Raw genomic sequence first — 18,093 nt, 5'->3', positions numbered from 1 at the left:
ACTATAGTATTTTTTTGTTAGGGTAGTTCTGCAAAAGATTTTATTTCTTGTATTTATTTCTCTTTCTTTAGTTATGATTTACTTTAATCTGTAATTATTATAAATAAGTATCAATAACTTAATGAATATTAAATAAATATTGTTTTAAACATGAAGAAGAAATTCCGGAACGGAAAAACAACTACATTAGAAAAAAAAGCATCTTAAAGGCTTGGTTTCTTTAAAAGAAGTGACAAAAATCCACAGAAAAAGAGTTAACAATAAAAAAAATAGAAATATCTAAAAAGGGAAGAGAACATTGCAAAAATAGAAAACAAATAACGATTATATCTTTATTTTCTAAGTCAGTCCCATCGTGGAAGAGAACTGAGAAAAAAAAATAAAAAAACAGTCGATTGTAAACTGAGATAAAGGAAAAAAGAATTTAACTGTAATTTCAAATGTAAGAGTGTATGAAAAAGAAAATTAGTATTGATCCGCCGAGGTTTATTTGCACAATTTTACCGTGAGGTCATAATCGAATTCTGGAAGCACTGCATAAGCTGAGGTACCTAAGGGAGTCCTTAACCTAGCTGTGCATCTCTCTCTTCTCTGTCTTTCTGTCTCTTTTTCTTTCTCCTCTTCCTCCTTTCTCTCTTCTCTCTTTCTATTCCCTTTCTCTCTCTATCCATTCTCTCTCCTCTTTCTCTCCTCTAATTTTCTCTATCTCTATCCTCCTTCCCTCTATCTTCTCTCTATCCTCTCACTTTCCTTCTCTATCTATACCCTTCTCGATATATCATATCGACGTAGGAATAAAAATTACCATTGTCAATGGACAATTCGCAGTCGACATATTTAAATGTGGAGTTGAAGGCCACAGCAAGTGTTTTTCTTCTTTTCATACATAACATTTTGCACAAATTTTGCTTCATGTGAATATAAAAATATGTCTACTAATAACGAGGTGCAGTTTGTACCCATTGCTGGAATACCTGGCCCCAAGACAATAAACTGAGAACAAACTTAAGTCAAAATTTCAATCCAATATAACTTTTGAAATAATTTTGATAATGAAACAAAATTTTCAAAATTTGTTTAAATTCATATTTAATTCAAAATTGCAAAATTTTAAGCAAAATTGCTCAATGAAACTCAAGATATTAAAAATAAAAATTTTGACTTAAGTCTGTTCTCAGTTTATGGTCTTGGGGCCGGGTCTCCAAAAGCCGCATAGATATTGTCAATCAGAAATTCAAGCATCTTTTTTATGTCAACTTCAGAGTACTTGTATGTGCAATCAGAATGTGTTTTAATGGCAAAATAGAACAAAATTAACTATATCTTCGTTTTCTAAGTCAGTCATCGTTGAAAAGAAGAGATATTAAAATGAAAACAATCAATTATAAACTAAGATTAGGCTAAGATTATTTAATTGTCAAAAGGATCGACATATTTTAAACTTTTACTCCTGATTATAGCTAATTAATTTACATTACATTTATAGAACCATTATGCATATTTTTTTTTTTTTAAATTTGAATGTTTTTATTTTATGAAATGATATTCCAATTTTAAGACAGCTTAAATATACCCAGAACTCTGACATTCACTATTAATTATTTACTTTGTCCACCAAAACAGAATCCAAAGCTCTCCAATACGTTTAATTCTGAACACGCATATTTCACTTTTTGATAATGAAAAACAATTTAGAATGCAAGTAAAAGATGCAAATTATTTGGTGATTTTTCTTTTGCTATCAACATAATGGTACACAATAGCTACAAGCAATAAAACAATTTTAATTAATCTACATAGATACGTAATTCTGAATCAAGAGGACTCAGTCTTTAAATTATGTTGAATTATATGGAACTCAAAACATCATAACACAGAAAGGGGTCAAAGGGTTAAAGCTCTCTCTCTCTCTTTCTCATCTCTTTTTCTTCCTCCTTTCTCTCTATCCACCTCTATCTATCTCCTCTATCCCTATTTTACACAGGCAAAAATTAGAGTGACATCAAATGATTGAACGTATCAGTGAGGTCTTTATTGTGTTAGAGAAAAATAAGAACAAGGAATCAAAACAATAATTTGGAGAATTATGTGGGTTCGTTTTTGTATTGAATCCTTATGAAGAATTCCCTTCGCAGTACTGTGAAGGCTTCCCGGAGCTTAAAATGCATTTAAAACGTAACACTGCATTGCAAAGTTGATTTTGAGCTTTATTTTTTAGTGATGTACTTAAGAACACCTAAATCAATTGCATTCATATAGAGAGTTCTCTAGGCTATATATAAACATATTTGTTACGATATCACATTACCTTGTTGATCACTTGACGGTCATTTCTTCTTTTTGGAATGTTTTACATAAATTGCTTCGGCGCAGGTTATTAACAAAATAATTATTAATTTTTTGTCTCATAAATAAACTCGTTGCATCCTTGTGAACCCGAAATGTGCTTGGGAAAAGTTATACTATTTGTCTGGTACAAAATATTTCACATTAATTTCAACTTACCGACAAATCTGAGGGTACTTTCCGCTGAATATCGTCATTTGTTTTAAAACAAAGCCACCATACATTTTCCCCAAGAAGGATTCAGTTAGAGGGGAAACGCCTTTTGCATATTTCTACAAAAGATATTAAATAAATCATCATTAATAACCTGCATAATGTTCTTTTATACACATATTATGAATTCTGCCTCTATCCACAGGTACAGAAAAGGTAAATGTCAAGCATATATTGTCGTACGTAGTTTGAACATGCTGATTCTTCAACAAGAGTAATAAGTAGAAAGCATCTAAATTATTCGGATATATATTATTTTTTGAAAAAAAAGATTAAAGTAGGTTTAATTTAAACTAGCATTCTGCATCTTTATATGCAGATTGAAATAAGGAGTAAAGTTGATGACAATTTCCCCATCATTACAGCTAAAATATGCAGTGACGACGTCATTTTCAATTATCACGTCATATATTTGTAGTTTAGAGAAATGCTTTTACAGAGTACACTAGTACACTACAATATTCTCGAGGAAACCTTATCGTACCTGCGTTCCCGAATTTATTTCTGATTCTTAAGTTATAACATGTACAGAATTTCACTTTTCAATTATGACATATAAGTTGCAGTAAGTAAATTGGTTTTAAACTTATGCTGATTAACGGAATAAGGAAAAAATTCGAACACGTAAAAAACAACTACATTAATAGAAGAAAAAAACTTTATCTTTAAGGGTTGGTTTCTTCAAAACAAGGGTTAAAGATGTACAGGATAAGACTTAAGATAAATTCAGTTCAAAATAAATAAAACGGAAGAGAAAATTGCGAAAATAGAAAAAAAAATCGGCGATATCTTTATTATCGTAAGTCAGTCCCATCGTAATATATAACTGTGATTGATCAAATATAAAAACAATCGATTAAAAACTGAGATAAGGGACATTTTTAACTGTCAAACGGACCAACACATTTAAACTTTTACAGTTGAATATTATATAAGAAGATTATTTTCGTAATATTCATTGGCTGAAAGGACGTCACGTGATATCCCGTCTTTTGTGATAACGACGCGAAGGCGTGTCAGCGGAAAATTACAACGCATGACACAGCGTTCGGTTGCACTGAAGTTACACCACTTTGTAACTTGTTGTGTGAAAATAGTTGTGTGAAAAACTCATTTTGTTACACCAGTGATACACATATACATATAACATTGTTGTAGTAAAAAGTTAAAACATTCTATAAATAAGTTTGCAATACTATAGCTAAATTATCTTTCAGTAATTGGAAAAAAAAACCTTTACATCTTTTATTTCTAATGTATTTGTTTTTATAATAAAGATTTATTCACTAAAATGGATAGACTTACTATGAAGAATTCAACAGAAATCAACAGAATATACACGCACAAACACAGGAATTTTTAAAAACTGAAATTATTTTTCAAAATATGTTTTATTTATTTTCATTATGTTTATGGAGATAACGAAAAGTATTCAATATCAAGTCCTGAAAACAATACAAAATTGGGAATAGAGCAAACACGGACTCCTGCGTGTGTGACCGGTCGGCAGGGGATGCTCACTCCTGCATGGCACCTGATCCCACCTCTGATGTTTCGATGGTCAGTGTTTGCTCTGCTCTTATTTTGTATTGTTTCATAGACTTTGAGATTAAACACTGTTCGTTATCTCTATATCCTTCCTGTAACCAGACCGACCCATAAAATTACAAATATATACTGCTTGTTTACTTGCAGATAATAGAGAGGTTTAGTTACACGTTTTGCGACGAACGTGTACGGGTGATATCATCAATTGTTGTGTTCTACAACGTCATGACGTCAAATCTGACGTGTAGCTACAAGTTTAGAATGCATGATACACTGGCTACACGTACGACGTAAACGGGTAAAGTTATGGATTAAATTCTTTATTTTTTGATGCAGTTGATTGATTTTTGTGCAATAAAACAAGAACACTAGTCTATCTAAAAAGTTTAATGAATGATGATTCGATGATTCCATCGAAGTATTAGTATTTTTATCAATAAAAAGTTAAACTCAAACTGATACCAAAAAGGATGTTTATTTTGTACACAGTATTCCTTTGAAGAAGACCCAGCCCGCCAATGCACCAAATAAAAATTCAAGGTTTTTTGTGATTTCTGCCTTTCTTTATTTTTCTTAAAACCTATTTTAGCACCTCTACATGTATATTCTTTTTTATAGTAAAATAATTTAGAACTATAATATAGCATCCACAGGCACGAGTGACATAACAAAAAAAATAACCAATCCCCTAAGTTATAGGAAGTAAGCCTATGTGTAACGTCAACTGCTTGTTGAGATTGTATTTCATTAACCTTTTTTTCTTATGTAGCATCAATTGTAAAGTTCTAGAGCAGACGCGTATTAAAAAAAAGGTTGCGGTGTCCGATTTTGGTTTTAACAATGTATTGATGTATTAAATTTTATTCCATGCCTCCTTTCTAGACGTTATAATGATTGAGCCTTCACATTTTATGCCCCCCCTTCCAAAAAATGTGCAAAATGTGATCGTTTTTTTATCGTCAATTAAATATTTTTTATGATTCCTTCCATTTTCAAAATGATGCAGAATTAAAATCTTAATATCCTGTAGAGATACTAGGTGACAAAATATTCAGAGCAATTCACTGCATCGAGATGACAATGTATATGATAATTATTCACAGTTTTTGATATCTCTGACTAGAGTAAGTGTAAATTTCATTGCGCCAACTGATTTGTCTAAATTAAAAAAAAGAAGATACAATTCAGTTCAATTACGAAATTTGCATATCCTACAGACAGGTTTACTTACAGATGATAAGTCTCTAGGATTCTGGATAGGAACAGATCCTACAGACAGGTTTACTTACAGATGATAAGTCTCTCTGGGATTCTGGATAGGAACAGATCTTACAGACAGGTTTACTTACAGATGATAAGTCTCTCTGGGATTCTGGATGGGAACAGATCTTACAGACAGGTTTACTTACAGATGATAAGTCTCTCTGGGATTCTGGATTGGAACAGATCTTACAGACAGGTTTACTTACAGATGATAAGTCTATCTGGGATTTTGGATAGAAACAGATTCTACAGACAGCTTAACTTACAGATGATAAGTCTCTCTATGATTCTGGATGGGAACAGATCTTACAGACAGGTTCACTTACAGGTGATAAGTCTCTCTGGGATTCTTGATTGGAACAAGTCCTACAGACAGAATCACTAAAATCATAAACGTCCAAATTTTCCCTCCATTTTGTTCAGTGATTGTTAAATCCTTGTACGTCTGGTTTTATTCCTCTCTTAATGATGAGTTTCCCATATAATGATGGAATGCAGATTTTACTTTTTCTATTAAATATAGTTGTGATACACATATGTAATTATGTTTCATTTAATGTTCATAAATATCCAAATTCTTTGTCCATTTTGTTCAGTGATTGTTAAATCTTTGTACGTCTTTTTATTGCTGTCTTAATGATGAATTTCCCATATAATGATGTAATGCAGTCTTTACGTTTTCTATTAAATATAGTTGTGATACACGTACGTAATTATGTATCAGTGTGTGTTTGGTACTTAGAAACTTTCATTTAATGTTCAGAGTAAATATTGCATTAGATACGAATATAAGATGGAATAGGTATTGATGATATTGCATTGCAATTGTTGAAACGAAATATATGGAGAAATGGAACAGAACTGGGGGATAAAATCCCCGTATGCAGGTGATAAAGGTACAATATATATTGCTGTATATAGGTAATTGAAGTTGAAAACTTTATATTAACAGTTATTTATGTGTTATTTACAGTTAAATGCACCTGCAAACTTTATTACATAAATATATATTCAATTTTAGGATGGCTTTTCTTTTGAGGACTTTACTAATGTTGGTGAGATGAAATGTTGCTTATCAACTCCATTTTGAGAATGAATAAATTTTCTTCCATTTAGACTTTTGTCACGTGATCTGACAGTTACGGGATCTTTGATGATGTACATAAAGTATTAAAGTGACTAACAAATTTCAACAGTGCGCTCTATCATGAGAACATTTTAATTCACTTATCTTTACTTTTTCTTGATGTCAATAATTGTCTCAAACCCAATAGGTTTACGTTTATTCCCATGTAATTAAAAATAATGAAGTATTTGACACCAATCATGACAGGGACACCATATCACACCTCTGATGTTTTGGAGGTCAATGTTTACTCTGCTCCTATTTCGTTATGTTTTATGGACCACCTCTGATGTTTTGGACGTCAATGTTTGCTCTGCTTCTATTTCGTTATGTTTTATGGACCACCTCTGATGTTTTGGACGTCAATGTTTGCTCTGCTTCTATTTCGTAATGTTTAATTGACTTTTAATCTTGAATACTGTTCGTTATCTCAAGGTATTTCATTCAACGTGATATGTGCATATTTAGAACGTCATATTGTAATAGACATTTATTAATTCTATTTATATGGGGACCTCTGATTAAAATCCATGTTTGCTCCTCCTAAGCATTTCTACTCTTATGATCATCCTGATATAAGATAATATCTTTTACCGTTCTGCTTTTATTGGTGTAATGTTTAATTGTCTTTTAATCTTAAATACGCGTTAGTCAAGAGAATTTTACGAATCAACTGTGATATGTGAATATTTAGAATTCATATTATCGTATAACATGTATTCGCTATATATGTGGCTCGATTAAAATCAATGACTTTCAAAAGCATAAAATTTGTAGCCCTCCAGAAGTGGTACTCTCCATAAGATGAAAAATTCTCATGATCATCCTGATATAACATAAATCAATTATTACCGTTCCCTTCACTGGGTATAACATTTTACATTTGCAAAACGATTTCGCAATGATAACTGCACAGTAATTTAAAGTTATTTCATTGTCATTAATAAATAATTTTTTTAAGTTGTTTACAAAAAAAAATCAATAAATAAAAAATAAAATCATTTCCAGATTGATAAATTCTTAATAAATATGAGTAAGGTTTTCGTGTTTAACATTCTAGGTAAGCTTAAACTGCAAGAAAATGAATTGAAATTTACCTCTCACACGTAATATATTTTTTTTTTATTTATTTTTTATTTATTTTATTATTTTATTTATTTAAAAAATTCATAGCTATAAACCGTATCAGGAATGGCATACTTTAAAGGTGGTAACAGTAATGTTTTTTTTAGAGTGCAAACATCTGGAACTATATTTTATTTTGCCAAAGAAAACAACGCATGGCAGTCTCTGGTGAGAGACAAACAGTTTACAATATGAATAAAAGAAATAATTTTGCAGTTGGGAAATAATCATCATTGATTAGATTTGTGATGAAATTCTATATATTTTTAGGATCAGGTCATCGTGTGTATCGTGTTTTAATTCTCATTCACGTGTCCAAACATATTGTCAGTAAGCTGTGTTACAGTAGAAAGTTTTGTCGGATTATCATAGGTGTCCCATCCTGTCCTTTTTGAGTCGTCATATAAATTTATATCACGTTTTACTGCTGTCTTTATTCTACTATCATAGAGATTGTCCGTTATCGTGTTATCATGTAATAATGACTGGTCCCTGATTGTGACGTCATATAAATTTATATCAAGTTCATCATGTTTTACAGCTGTCTTTGTTCTACTATCATAGAGATTGTACGTTACTGTGTTATCATGAAATAATGACTGGTCCCTGATTGTGACGTCATATAAATTTATATCACGTTCATCATGTTTTACAGCTGTCTTTATTCTAATATCGTAGAGATTGTCCGTTATCGTTTTATCATGTAATAATGACTGGTCCCTAATTGTGACGTCATAGATTCCACTACTCTGTCCCTTTGCGTGGTCATAGAGATCATTGTTATGAGTTGTTTCTCTTTGTTGTCTCAAAACGTCGTATTCCTCTGGTTCTACGTCTTCATTTCTTTTAATAATCCCAACAAAAACATTCTGTGAAAGATCGACTGAGATATTATCTGATGTTCTGGATCTATCCTTTGACTTGTGAATCAAATGAAGAAAACTACGTCTTTATTTATCAAATGACTTAATAGTAGTAACACTATTAGACAATTTATGAGGAATACAACATGTACCTTTTTTTGTGACGTCACACTAAACATTTCCCTTATATATTAATTAGGTCCCGACCCCCTTTTCAAGCAGAAAATTTAAAGTCACCACGTTTATCATATAGCTTGGTGGTAAGATTACAATTAACGTCTTTTTCAAGTAAAATATCTAAGTATGATATAGATGTGTCTGACTCTTGTATCTTTTATCTCAAGCTCAACAGGATATATAGTATCGTATTGTATTGACGTAGTAATGGAAATTACCGTTATTAATTGACAATACGTCGCTCATATATCTTAATATTGAGTTGAAGGCCACAGCATTTTTTTTTAATTATAAGACTTGATATGAGTATAGGAAATAAGCCTGCTTTTAACGGAAGACAATTGGTATCAATTGGAATTCTAATAGATTGCTGTAAGATGGACTTTGAGATTGAATACTGTTCGTTATCTCCATATCCATCTGTCTAAAAAAACTACATAGATATTCTCAATCAGACACTCAATCAATTTAAGAGTACTTTTGTTTACAATTAGAATGTGTTTTAAAAAAATAAATTTGGAAATGTCCAATGGCAATTTAAGTAATTTTCCATTTTTATTAAAAATTTTCACTTTCACTTCACGGCATCTGATTCATTTAAATAATCTGTACTACATACATGCATATTTTCCTTGATATTATAGGAAATAATACACAAAGACGCAATATCATTTTCCTACATTTTTTTTTATCACAGACAGATTATATTCTATTGTACGCGGAAAAGATATTAGATGTCAGGCGCGGAACCAGGTAATTTTTTTACAGGTAGGAGGGGGTCCAACCCAGTGAAAAAAAATCCACCCCAGAAATTTGTTGACAAGCTATAAAAAATCAACTCGTTTAAACGTGAAAATTCAATTTTGTGTGTAAGGTTGTGTGTGTAGTGGGGGAGGGGGTTAGCCCCATTGACTTCCAAATCTTTATATCTATGATTTTTTTTATACCACTAACGTAACAGGTTATCCAAGGATGGTCCGTGCTTTTTAAAGGGAACCAAGTTCAAGACCCACTACCCCCTCTCCCCGATCTGCGCATGAATATATAAAAGAATAAATTCCCTTCTTCTGTTTTTTAAATTATTATGATTCTTTTAAAGAGGAAACCTTCTATGTCTTCTTCCCGGTTATATATGTATTTTCCTTGGTGTCTTTGAGTCAATATAAAAAATATATGCACCCTTTTGCGTCTGTGTCAATTTGAAGGGAAACATGTTTGGGGAAAATCAAGCAGTATCATAGGGTTGTAGAAAACGAAAACCCTGTCTCAGAACAGATAAATTTATAATTTTATTGCTTAAAGTAATAAAAACAAATAATATTTTGTAACAAGATACCAGTGACTCCATGCTGTCAATGGATTTCGTCAATTGTGTTTAGCTTACAACAACTTAAAAATAACATGTTCCAATTCCTTAATCAGACCAGAGAAATGTAATTAAAATATGTCTTTCCACAATTGTTTCAGCAGTATTTTTTTTTCATTTCTCTCTGCAACCTTTTTTCACGCTGATTTACAGAAGGCCCAACTTTATTAGAAATAAAATAAAGGAGTTATGTGTCTTTTCTCATGAAAACCTGTTTTCACCCCTGTCAGATAGAAATAGAATTTTGATAAATTTTAATGTAAAGTTTGTAAATATTCAGGCTCTTTATTTGTTTTTTCTTGGGAGGAAGGGCATTACATATTTTTAAGATGATTATTCCTTATGCAAATTTTTAAAGACCTCGTTTCCTAACTGCAAAATTGTATTGCTTAGTTTCCTTGCCGAGGGTAAGGAACAGTTTTGAGTTGATAGTTTTCATAAAAAAAATAAACTTAATGCGAACATTATCATTTTTATACCCACTATTTTATAATGTAATTTTTTTCTTTAAAACACCTTCTTTTTATTTTTTATCTACAAAATATTTATAATTGAAAAGCCTTTGCAACATGCATTACGTCTAGCTGCAGAAAATTTAGAGTTATGAATTTATATTTTAGTTAACTATGAAAACTTAATTGATTCCGTCAAGTAAATGTTGAGCCCTTTACATCTTTCTTTGGCAACGTTGGGGTATATTTCTCTTCATTTCAGCATTGCACTATCCCTTTTATTTCTTAATGTTAGATATTTTATTTCTTCATCTTGTATATTTTATCCGCCACCCAAACCCTTTAAAGGCTTCTTTTGAGACCCCCCCCCCAAAAAAAAAAAAATAAATAAAATTATAGAGGGTAATATGGGGGAAATAATATGCAATTTAGTATAAGAGTATTTCTCAAATAAGAAAAGGAAAGTTTGTCGATTAATCGATGCAGGAAAGAAGATGGGTGAATAGGGCAGGCAGAATGCCTATAGTGCGACAGATAAGATGTGAAAATTTTAATCTCAATTGAATCCAAATTTTACTTGATATTTCATCTAATATTAATGTATACTTTATGTAAAATCTCTACAATTTACAAATACCCACAAAGACAAAATATTTGCCTATGAAAATGCTTACACACACTAAAAAGAACAAAAACGATCATTTTCTTGTACTTGAACAAAATTTTTCAATATGAGTGGGTCTTCCCTCCATTTTTTGAAAGATGATCCTAAAAGTGTGCTATAAAATACACATTTTGTGGTATTCAAAAACATGGAGCGAAGACCCACTATACGTTAAAAGTACAATTTTATTACACAACATTAGCATCTTTCCGAGAAATACTTCAAGTCCATTAAGTCGCGGGTCATATCACGAACATGATTTAAATGCCTAAAATCACCATGAGCGGTGTAGCATAATGGTTAATGCTTTAGTCTCAAAGCAGTATGCTATTGATACGTCGGATTTTTATTGCTTAGGCCATCCTTAAAAAAATGTTTGTTTGGAATTGCCGCCTGAAGAGTTTCAGCCACAGGAGGGAGGGAGAGAAATTATTATTTTTTTTTAATTGAAGATAAATTTTAATTATTTTTATAAAAATCTCAGTAAACAGTAAATACATATACATTTTTTTACTTTTAAAAAAAGTATCTACCATCAACACTTTGATTTTTTTCAAAACCTAATTTTTGGGACATAGGTCTGACATGTTTTAAATGTAATTTGGGCAAAAAAACTTGATTTTTCAAAGTGCGTTAAGACTGTACATATAATTTTAACCATGTAAACATCTTTAAAAAATTTTCATGAAACAAAAGGAATTAGACTTTTATATTTTAGGTCAATAAATAGTTTTGTGTTATTACTTTATGTGTATGTTTTTTTTATCTGTGTGGAATTTCAATTTGTATTGCGGGATGCAAATGCCACACAAACTATAATTTTATTTTGTGTTTCTTTCTAAAAACTGATGGATTGAAGAAAACCTAGAAACGGACAACGAAGAAAAGACTGGCTGAATTAAGGTCTATCAGCTTAACTCTTTATCATTCCCACCCAGATGTATCTATTTCTATGACTCGTAAACTTAAGTGTCAATGATATTTGGAAAAAAAGAGCATTCTAAATACAGTATAAGCACTGTACAAGGAAGTTTGTAGTAAATCGAAATTTTGTTCTGTTAAATCTCAAAGACTATTTATGTTCATTTTCAGGAAAATCAGAATATTAATAACATTAATTACATTTAATTATATTAAGTACCTGTCTGCTTTTCGATGTTAATTTGATACCATATCTGATATTCTTGTTAACCTCCAGGTATTTAACTTACATGATATTTTCATAGGAATTGTTCATTAAACATGTATCTAATATCTTTTCTCTTTTACGCAAATAAATAAAGCATATATAAATTAATAAAATACAATTATTTAGTTTTAAATAGCTTTAAAATTGGTTTTTTTTCGTTTTTTGTCTATAAACATCCCCCCCCCCCCCCCCCGTGAAACACAAAAAGCTATAAATTTCAAAATGACTTTCAATTATTAAAATTTTTGTTTTAATAATCATTTTCAGTTTTCCGTTGATTTCTATAGTGGAAAACACAAGTTTTGCCAAAATTATAGAGTTATCTCTCTTTGGTATCCCAAATAAGTAAGGTTTTATGAAAATTCATATAAATATGTATAGAAATTTTGAGAATCATTCCAAGATGTTAACTTTTGAGAATTGACTTAGAGATAGGCACAAAAATAATATATCGTTCGTAGTCTTTACACCTTGAATGTTGATTGACCCCAAATTCAAAAGGGGTCTTCCTAAGGCCACAGGATTCTGTTATGTTAAATTTCATTGCAAAAGCCCAAAGGATTGTCGAGATATCGTGTGGAAACGAAAGCGTTACAGAAAGACGGATGGACGGACAGCTAGACGGACGGACGGACCTAAATTAATATCCCCCACTTTTTAAGCGGGGGACATATGAGTATCAAATCAGGTTCAAATGATATTATCATCAAGATTTGTAAAATATTGACTATCCTAGAATTTTTTTTCAAAGTGCGTTAATATGGTTCATTTTTTGAAAAAAAAAAGTTTTTTTTTTCAAAGTGCGTTAACCTGGTCCCAAAAATTAACGCACTTTGAAAAAATTTTTCAAAGTGCGTAATTTTTTCAAAGTGCGTTGCCACATACCATCAACAATAAAACCTAATTTTACATAGGTCTGACATGTGATAAATGTAATGGGCAAAAAAATTGATTAAAATAAAAAAAATGTTCCTACTTTTGGTCAATGAAATTTTTTCAGGAGGGGGCATTTCAATGAGGCGGGAGGCAATTCCACACAAACTATTATTTTATTTTGGCCTTAGGTTTCGAATCCCACGAATACCATCTAATAATTTTATGAAAGAATTTTTCTACGATATTTTTTTCTCTCTCAGAAAAGTTTTTTTTTATAATTTCAAAACTTTCATTTATTAAAAGTTAATTTAAATAATCATTTCACATGTTTAATATGATTTCTTAATATCTGACGCTATAGGCATCCTGCCTGTCTTGTTCACCCATCTTCTTAGAGAAATATATCCTTAAACGTGTGCAGAAAACTGCACAACATTTGCATTACGGGATCTGTAGTATTTTTGTCTAAAAGACTAAATATATATCAATATAAACCCTATTTTTTATTTGAAGCTAGTTTATGAAACTAAAAGAACGCAAACTTTGATTTTGTCTTATGAAGTTGATCTTTCACTACATTCAATGTTAGCGACATTTAATCCTCTGTTCTTCCTTTTATTGATTTGGCTTGTAAATGCAGCATTTTCCACACACAAATAAGATACATGGTCAAGAGAGAAGAAATATTTGTATATGAAAAAAATCTACGTAATCAAGCCTCGCAGATGTATGGATATGATTGGTTAATGGAGTTATACATTATGATAGGCTGATATATGATTGGTTAATGGAGTTATACATTATGATAGGCTGATATATGATTGGTTAATGGAGTTATACATTATGATAGGCTGATATATGATTGGTTAATGGAGTTATACATTATGATAGGCTGATAAAATTCTATACTACTTCTCCCAGTTCTCTGAACTTTCACGGGGATCGATTAAAATACTAGCGTGTATAAAAACACATTTTCTTTGTTATCTATATACTTTATAATACAATATGATTAAGAACAAAAAGACAATGAATAATATGAAAACAAAAATTTTATTATTTAATAATGATTGAATGCGATTTTCGTATTTCTAGGAAGTAAGGTTACATGTATAACACTATTTTTAGAACATTATAAATATTAGGACTTTTTATTAAATTCATTACACATCATATTATATCTATAAAAGTTTTACTTTGTAATATATCATCCATGCCATCATTATCTCAAGAATAAAGTCATAATCATTTATAATAAAAGTTTTTAACTTTAACTAAGATATGTGAACAACTATAAAAAAACAACTATGGATAAAAGATATAAAAAGTCAGTTAGGTTTGATCATCATGAGGGTCTCTTTTATCTGTTTACTATCAGTCACTGTGGGATACCATGGCCAGAACCAGTACCCCGGGGACCATTGACCGTTAAGGAAGGCGAAGTGACAGAAGTTGAACCACCAGCCTCCTCCCCAGTCAGCAGCACAGTTACCTCTATACCTGTCATTATCTCTGTCCGGGGTGGTGAAGGACATCCCAGACAGATCGTAGGAAGAATAACCAGTGTGTAACATAGAGTCCCCTGTAAAATTATCAAAGAAAAATATAACATGAACACCTATTTCAGATTAGATCATTATTATTTACTAAACATTTAAAGCTTAAAGCATCTATAGTATTCAACAATAAAAACTTTTTTTTTAAATTACTTTAAATTGCATTGCTTTCAATTACAATAGATGAACACTGTTTTCATTTAATATTTAACGTTGTTTTTCTGTTGTCATTTGATTTCTTTTTTGACTGTATACGAACATGTTGATGAGTCTCAACAGAAATAAAAGATTGATTGATTGATTGATTGAATGAATGTATGTAGTTTAGCGTCTCTCTCGAGCATTTTTCACTCATATGGTGACGCCATCACTTGCCGGTTGAGAACTAGAAAATTTGTTTTATAATACATGTTATACACGGCAATTGAGCAGTGAGCTATGTTTTTAGTGCCAGCATAGACTGCGACTCTGGACCTTGATTTATACAATCTCAGCCGAAGGACCAGTCTGCACGCCCTACAGTGGAATTGGAACTCGCGACGTAAAGATTCCTTACTTCACGGCTCTAACCACCGCGCCACGCGGGTGACATCAATAAATTTAATTATTATTTCATTCACGTGAAGCCTTTTTTAAACATTGAAATTGGTAAGCCTATATACGTACATATTAAGAAGGGATATTCAAAACAATAATTTCATGAACCAGTAAATTGATATAATATTAGAAAATAACTGTTTGATTTTTTCTTTTTTTTTACGTGGCAGGGGGGGGGGGTGCACTTTTTTAGGTTAACAGTACAGGAAACAATAGTTTTTCTTCCATTTTATCAACACATTAATCATTAGAATTCTTCAAATTTGTGCGACTACACGTAGATACAATTTTTGTAGTTAACTTCTTTCTTTAGTTTTGTATATCTTTTGTTATGTCTACTATATTTATCTTCAACACAAAAGCGGGATAATTACAACAAGTCCTCGTTATCTACTGTAATTAATTACATTTCCAATGCAAGTTGTTTTTTTTTTTAATTCAATAATCGTTTAACACCTTAATTGATTTCTCTGTATTAGTTATGTATCTGACAACATTACATACAAGTACGCATGTAGTGTTTATGACGTGAAAATGTTCAATCTTTTAGCAATTTATTACTGATTGGCTCATATAGTATGGACTCTTGATTTTCAATATACAAGGAAAATTTTACTTTCAAAATATTGATATCCACACATCCCCCCTACATTAATTACATAACTTTAGGGTAGATTCTCATAGAAAGAATTGGTATTTGTCTATCTGTCATAAGTAATTAAACTCTTTCTCCCTCTCTCTCTCTCTCTCTCTCAGGTCGCCATTCGTACATTCTTTTTTCCGTTTACCTACCCAGGGTCCCGGTAGCTGGTCCGCCAAGAAAAAGTCGGTAGTTGTTGGTTTCGTCAGCAACAGAGAACTGGTTGTATAATTCATAGAGCTTTGTCCCATTAGTCAGTGTGATAGATACGTAAAGGGAGAAGTTCCTTCTCTTGGTAAGTTGATGTATTACGTCATTTCCTTAAATATTTTATCGTCATGTAATATATAAAGAATTTATAAAGCAAAACATATTTATTTCAAGTTGTCATATAATTCAACATATGATTATGAAGGTATGCAGAAATTTCTAATTGTGTAGTGCATGCAGCAATGAACATACATGTTTTGAAATCAAAGTAGGGAAATCGTTATATATTGCATTTTACATAAATTGTTATAAACTTCATTTTAACTGCTAGATTAAATGCTAATTTAAACTGTTAATAATCAGAAGAATTATCATCCCCTAAAACAATATAAAATATTACACAGTTATAGAATGGGTACAATGTAAATAGCAAATTAATGGTTCCCCGAGGGAGGGGAATATTTCTGTATCTGGAACCCTAACCCTTGGGGAGCCATAAATTTGCTATGTCCTCTGTAGTCATTCCATAACTGTTTATAGTTTACCTATCCAGTAGGATCCGTTAGGATTCCCGAATCCCGTCTTGTAGTCCGTCCAGTTTCTGTCGAATGACACCGAACCACTCACACGTTTCTGGATAGCCTAAGGATTTATGATTTATGTCGGGTTTAGTAAAGAAAGTAGTGAAGTTAAATTTTTTAAGTTATGATTTAAACACAAAAGATTCATATATAAGTCTTCTTTAATTATATTAATATCAACAACTATTTAAAGTTGAAAAAAAAAATGTTATCAAAATTATGATATATAATTTTTTTTTTACTTTGTAATTAAAATATTTATGTAGGAATTTTATTATCCTCTTGTAAACAAGGCTAAAAAAAATTCAATGTTAATTCAGCTAAAAAATTTGATAGTAGTTTTAAAATCAAAGATCAATAAATTACTAAGGAAATATTAGGTGCAATTTATGGTTGTAAGAGAGAGAGAGAGAGAGAGAGAGAGCGAGAGAGCGCGAGAGAGCGAGAGAGAGAGAGAGATCTTACTGTCCACCCTCCACCTTCTGTCATCATGTCACAGAAGACGCTGACCTTGCTTTCAATACCAAATGGATATATCTCATAAACACCAGATACTGTATTACCATTAATACAGAGGTCCTTACAATCTTTATTTATGTTTAACTCTGAAAGAAAAAAACAAAATAAATACATGATATGATAAAAATCGTAACATACTCAGAGAGAGAGAGAGAGAGAGAGAGAGAGAGAGAGAGAGAAGGACGAGAGAGTTACCTGACTTGATGGTTTGCAGCATACTGCTCTTCAAATTTTCATGGATACTGGTTTCATTTTTCTTAATGAGCGCGATTTCTCGTTTTAAGGAACCAATTTGTCTCGCGTTCTCCTGTCGTAAGTACTCAAGCTTTTCCTTCAATATTTGCATCGTCTGATCATTACGGACGCATTCATTTTTTTCGTCGGAATAAATTTGCTGTAAACTGGCCGCACAAACGAACAAAACGAACACGAAGATAGCCGCCCAAACTCCTGCCATGGTTTTACTTGCACGCTGTCTAAAAATAAGTTTCCCTAAAAAATATGTAGTTTATATACCCTTAAAACAGGAAGTTAAAAATTTCCCTAAAATATTACTCTGCCGCAAGACTTAGATGTTCAGCAGCGAATTTCATTCGACAGTCAAGAAAAATAAAATATTCGATGCATGGGTCAGAGGTCAAATTCAGAGTAATGCTGGTAGTGGATGACACTAAAAACGTTATTTTGTAGATACCAATTTTTAGAACTAAAAATGGACATATTGTCTTTATATACAATATTTTTAATTGATGAATATAAATAAATAAGTCAATACTTATTGA

The 18,093-nt window shown here is 31.3% G+C and overlaps 1 protein-coding gene across 1 annotated transcript; it reads right to left on the bottom strand.

Annotated features, from left to right (window-relative positions):
• Positions 1-14,199: 14,199 nt before the first annotated feature.
• LOC134248320 (microfibril-associated glycoprotein 4-like) lies at positions 14,200-17,793 on the bottom strand. Its single transcript, XM_062730729.1, has 5 exons — positions 17,507-17,793; positions 17,258-17,397; positions 16,757-16,853; positions 16,154-16,321; positions 14,200-14,790 (listed from the first exon to the last, which is right to left on the bottom strand). The coding sequence occupies exons 1-5, from the start codon at positions 17,766-17,768 to the stop codon at positions 14,537-14,539; spliced, it is 921 nt and encodes a 306-aa protein (XP_062586713.1). The 5' UTR covers positions 17,769-17,793; the 3' UTR covers positions 14,200-14,536.
• Between the last annotated feature and the right edge of the window lie 300 nt (positions 17,794-18,093).

Source organism: Saccostrea cucullata, unplaced genomic scaffold (genome assembly GCF_032062105.1).
Source record: "Saccostrea cucullata isolate Sc308-1 unplaced genomic scaffold, CSIRO_AGI_Scuc_v1 ctg7680, whole genome shotgun sequence".
Classification (NCBI taxonomy): domain Eukaryota; kingdom Metazoa; phylum Mollusca; class Bivalvia; order Ostreida; family Ostreidae; genus Saccostrea; species Saccostrea cuccullata.
Note: the sequence above shows the minus strand (reverse complement) of the source record. Positions and strands in the feature narration are given on the sequence as shown.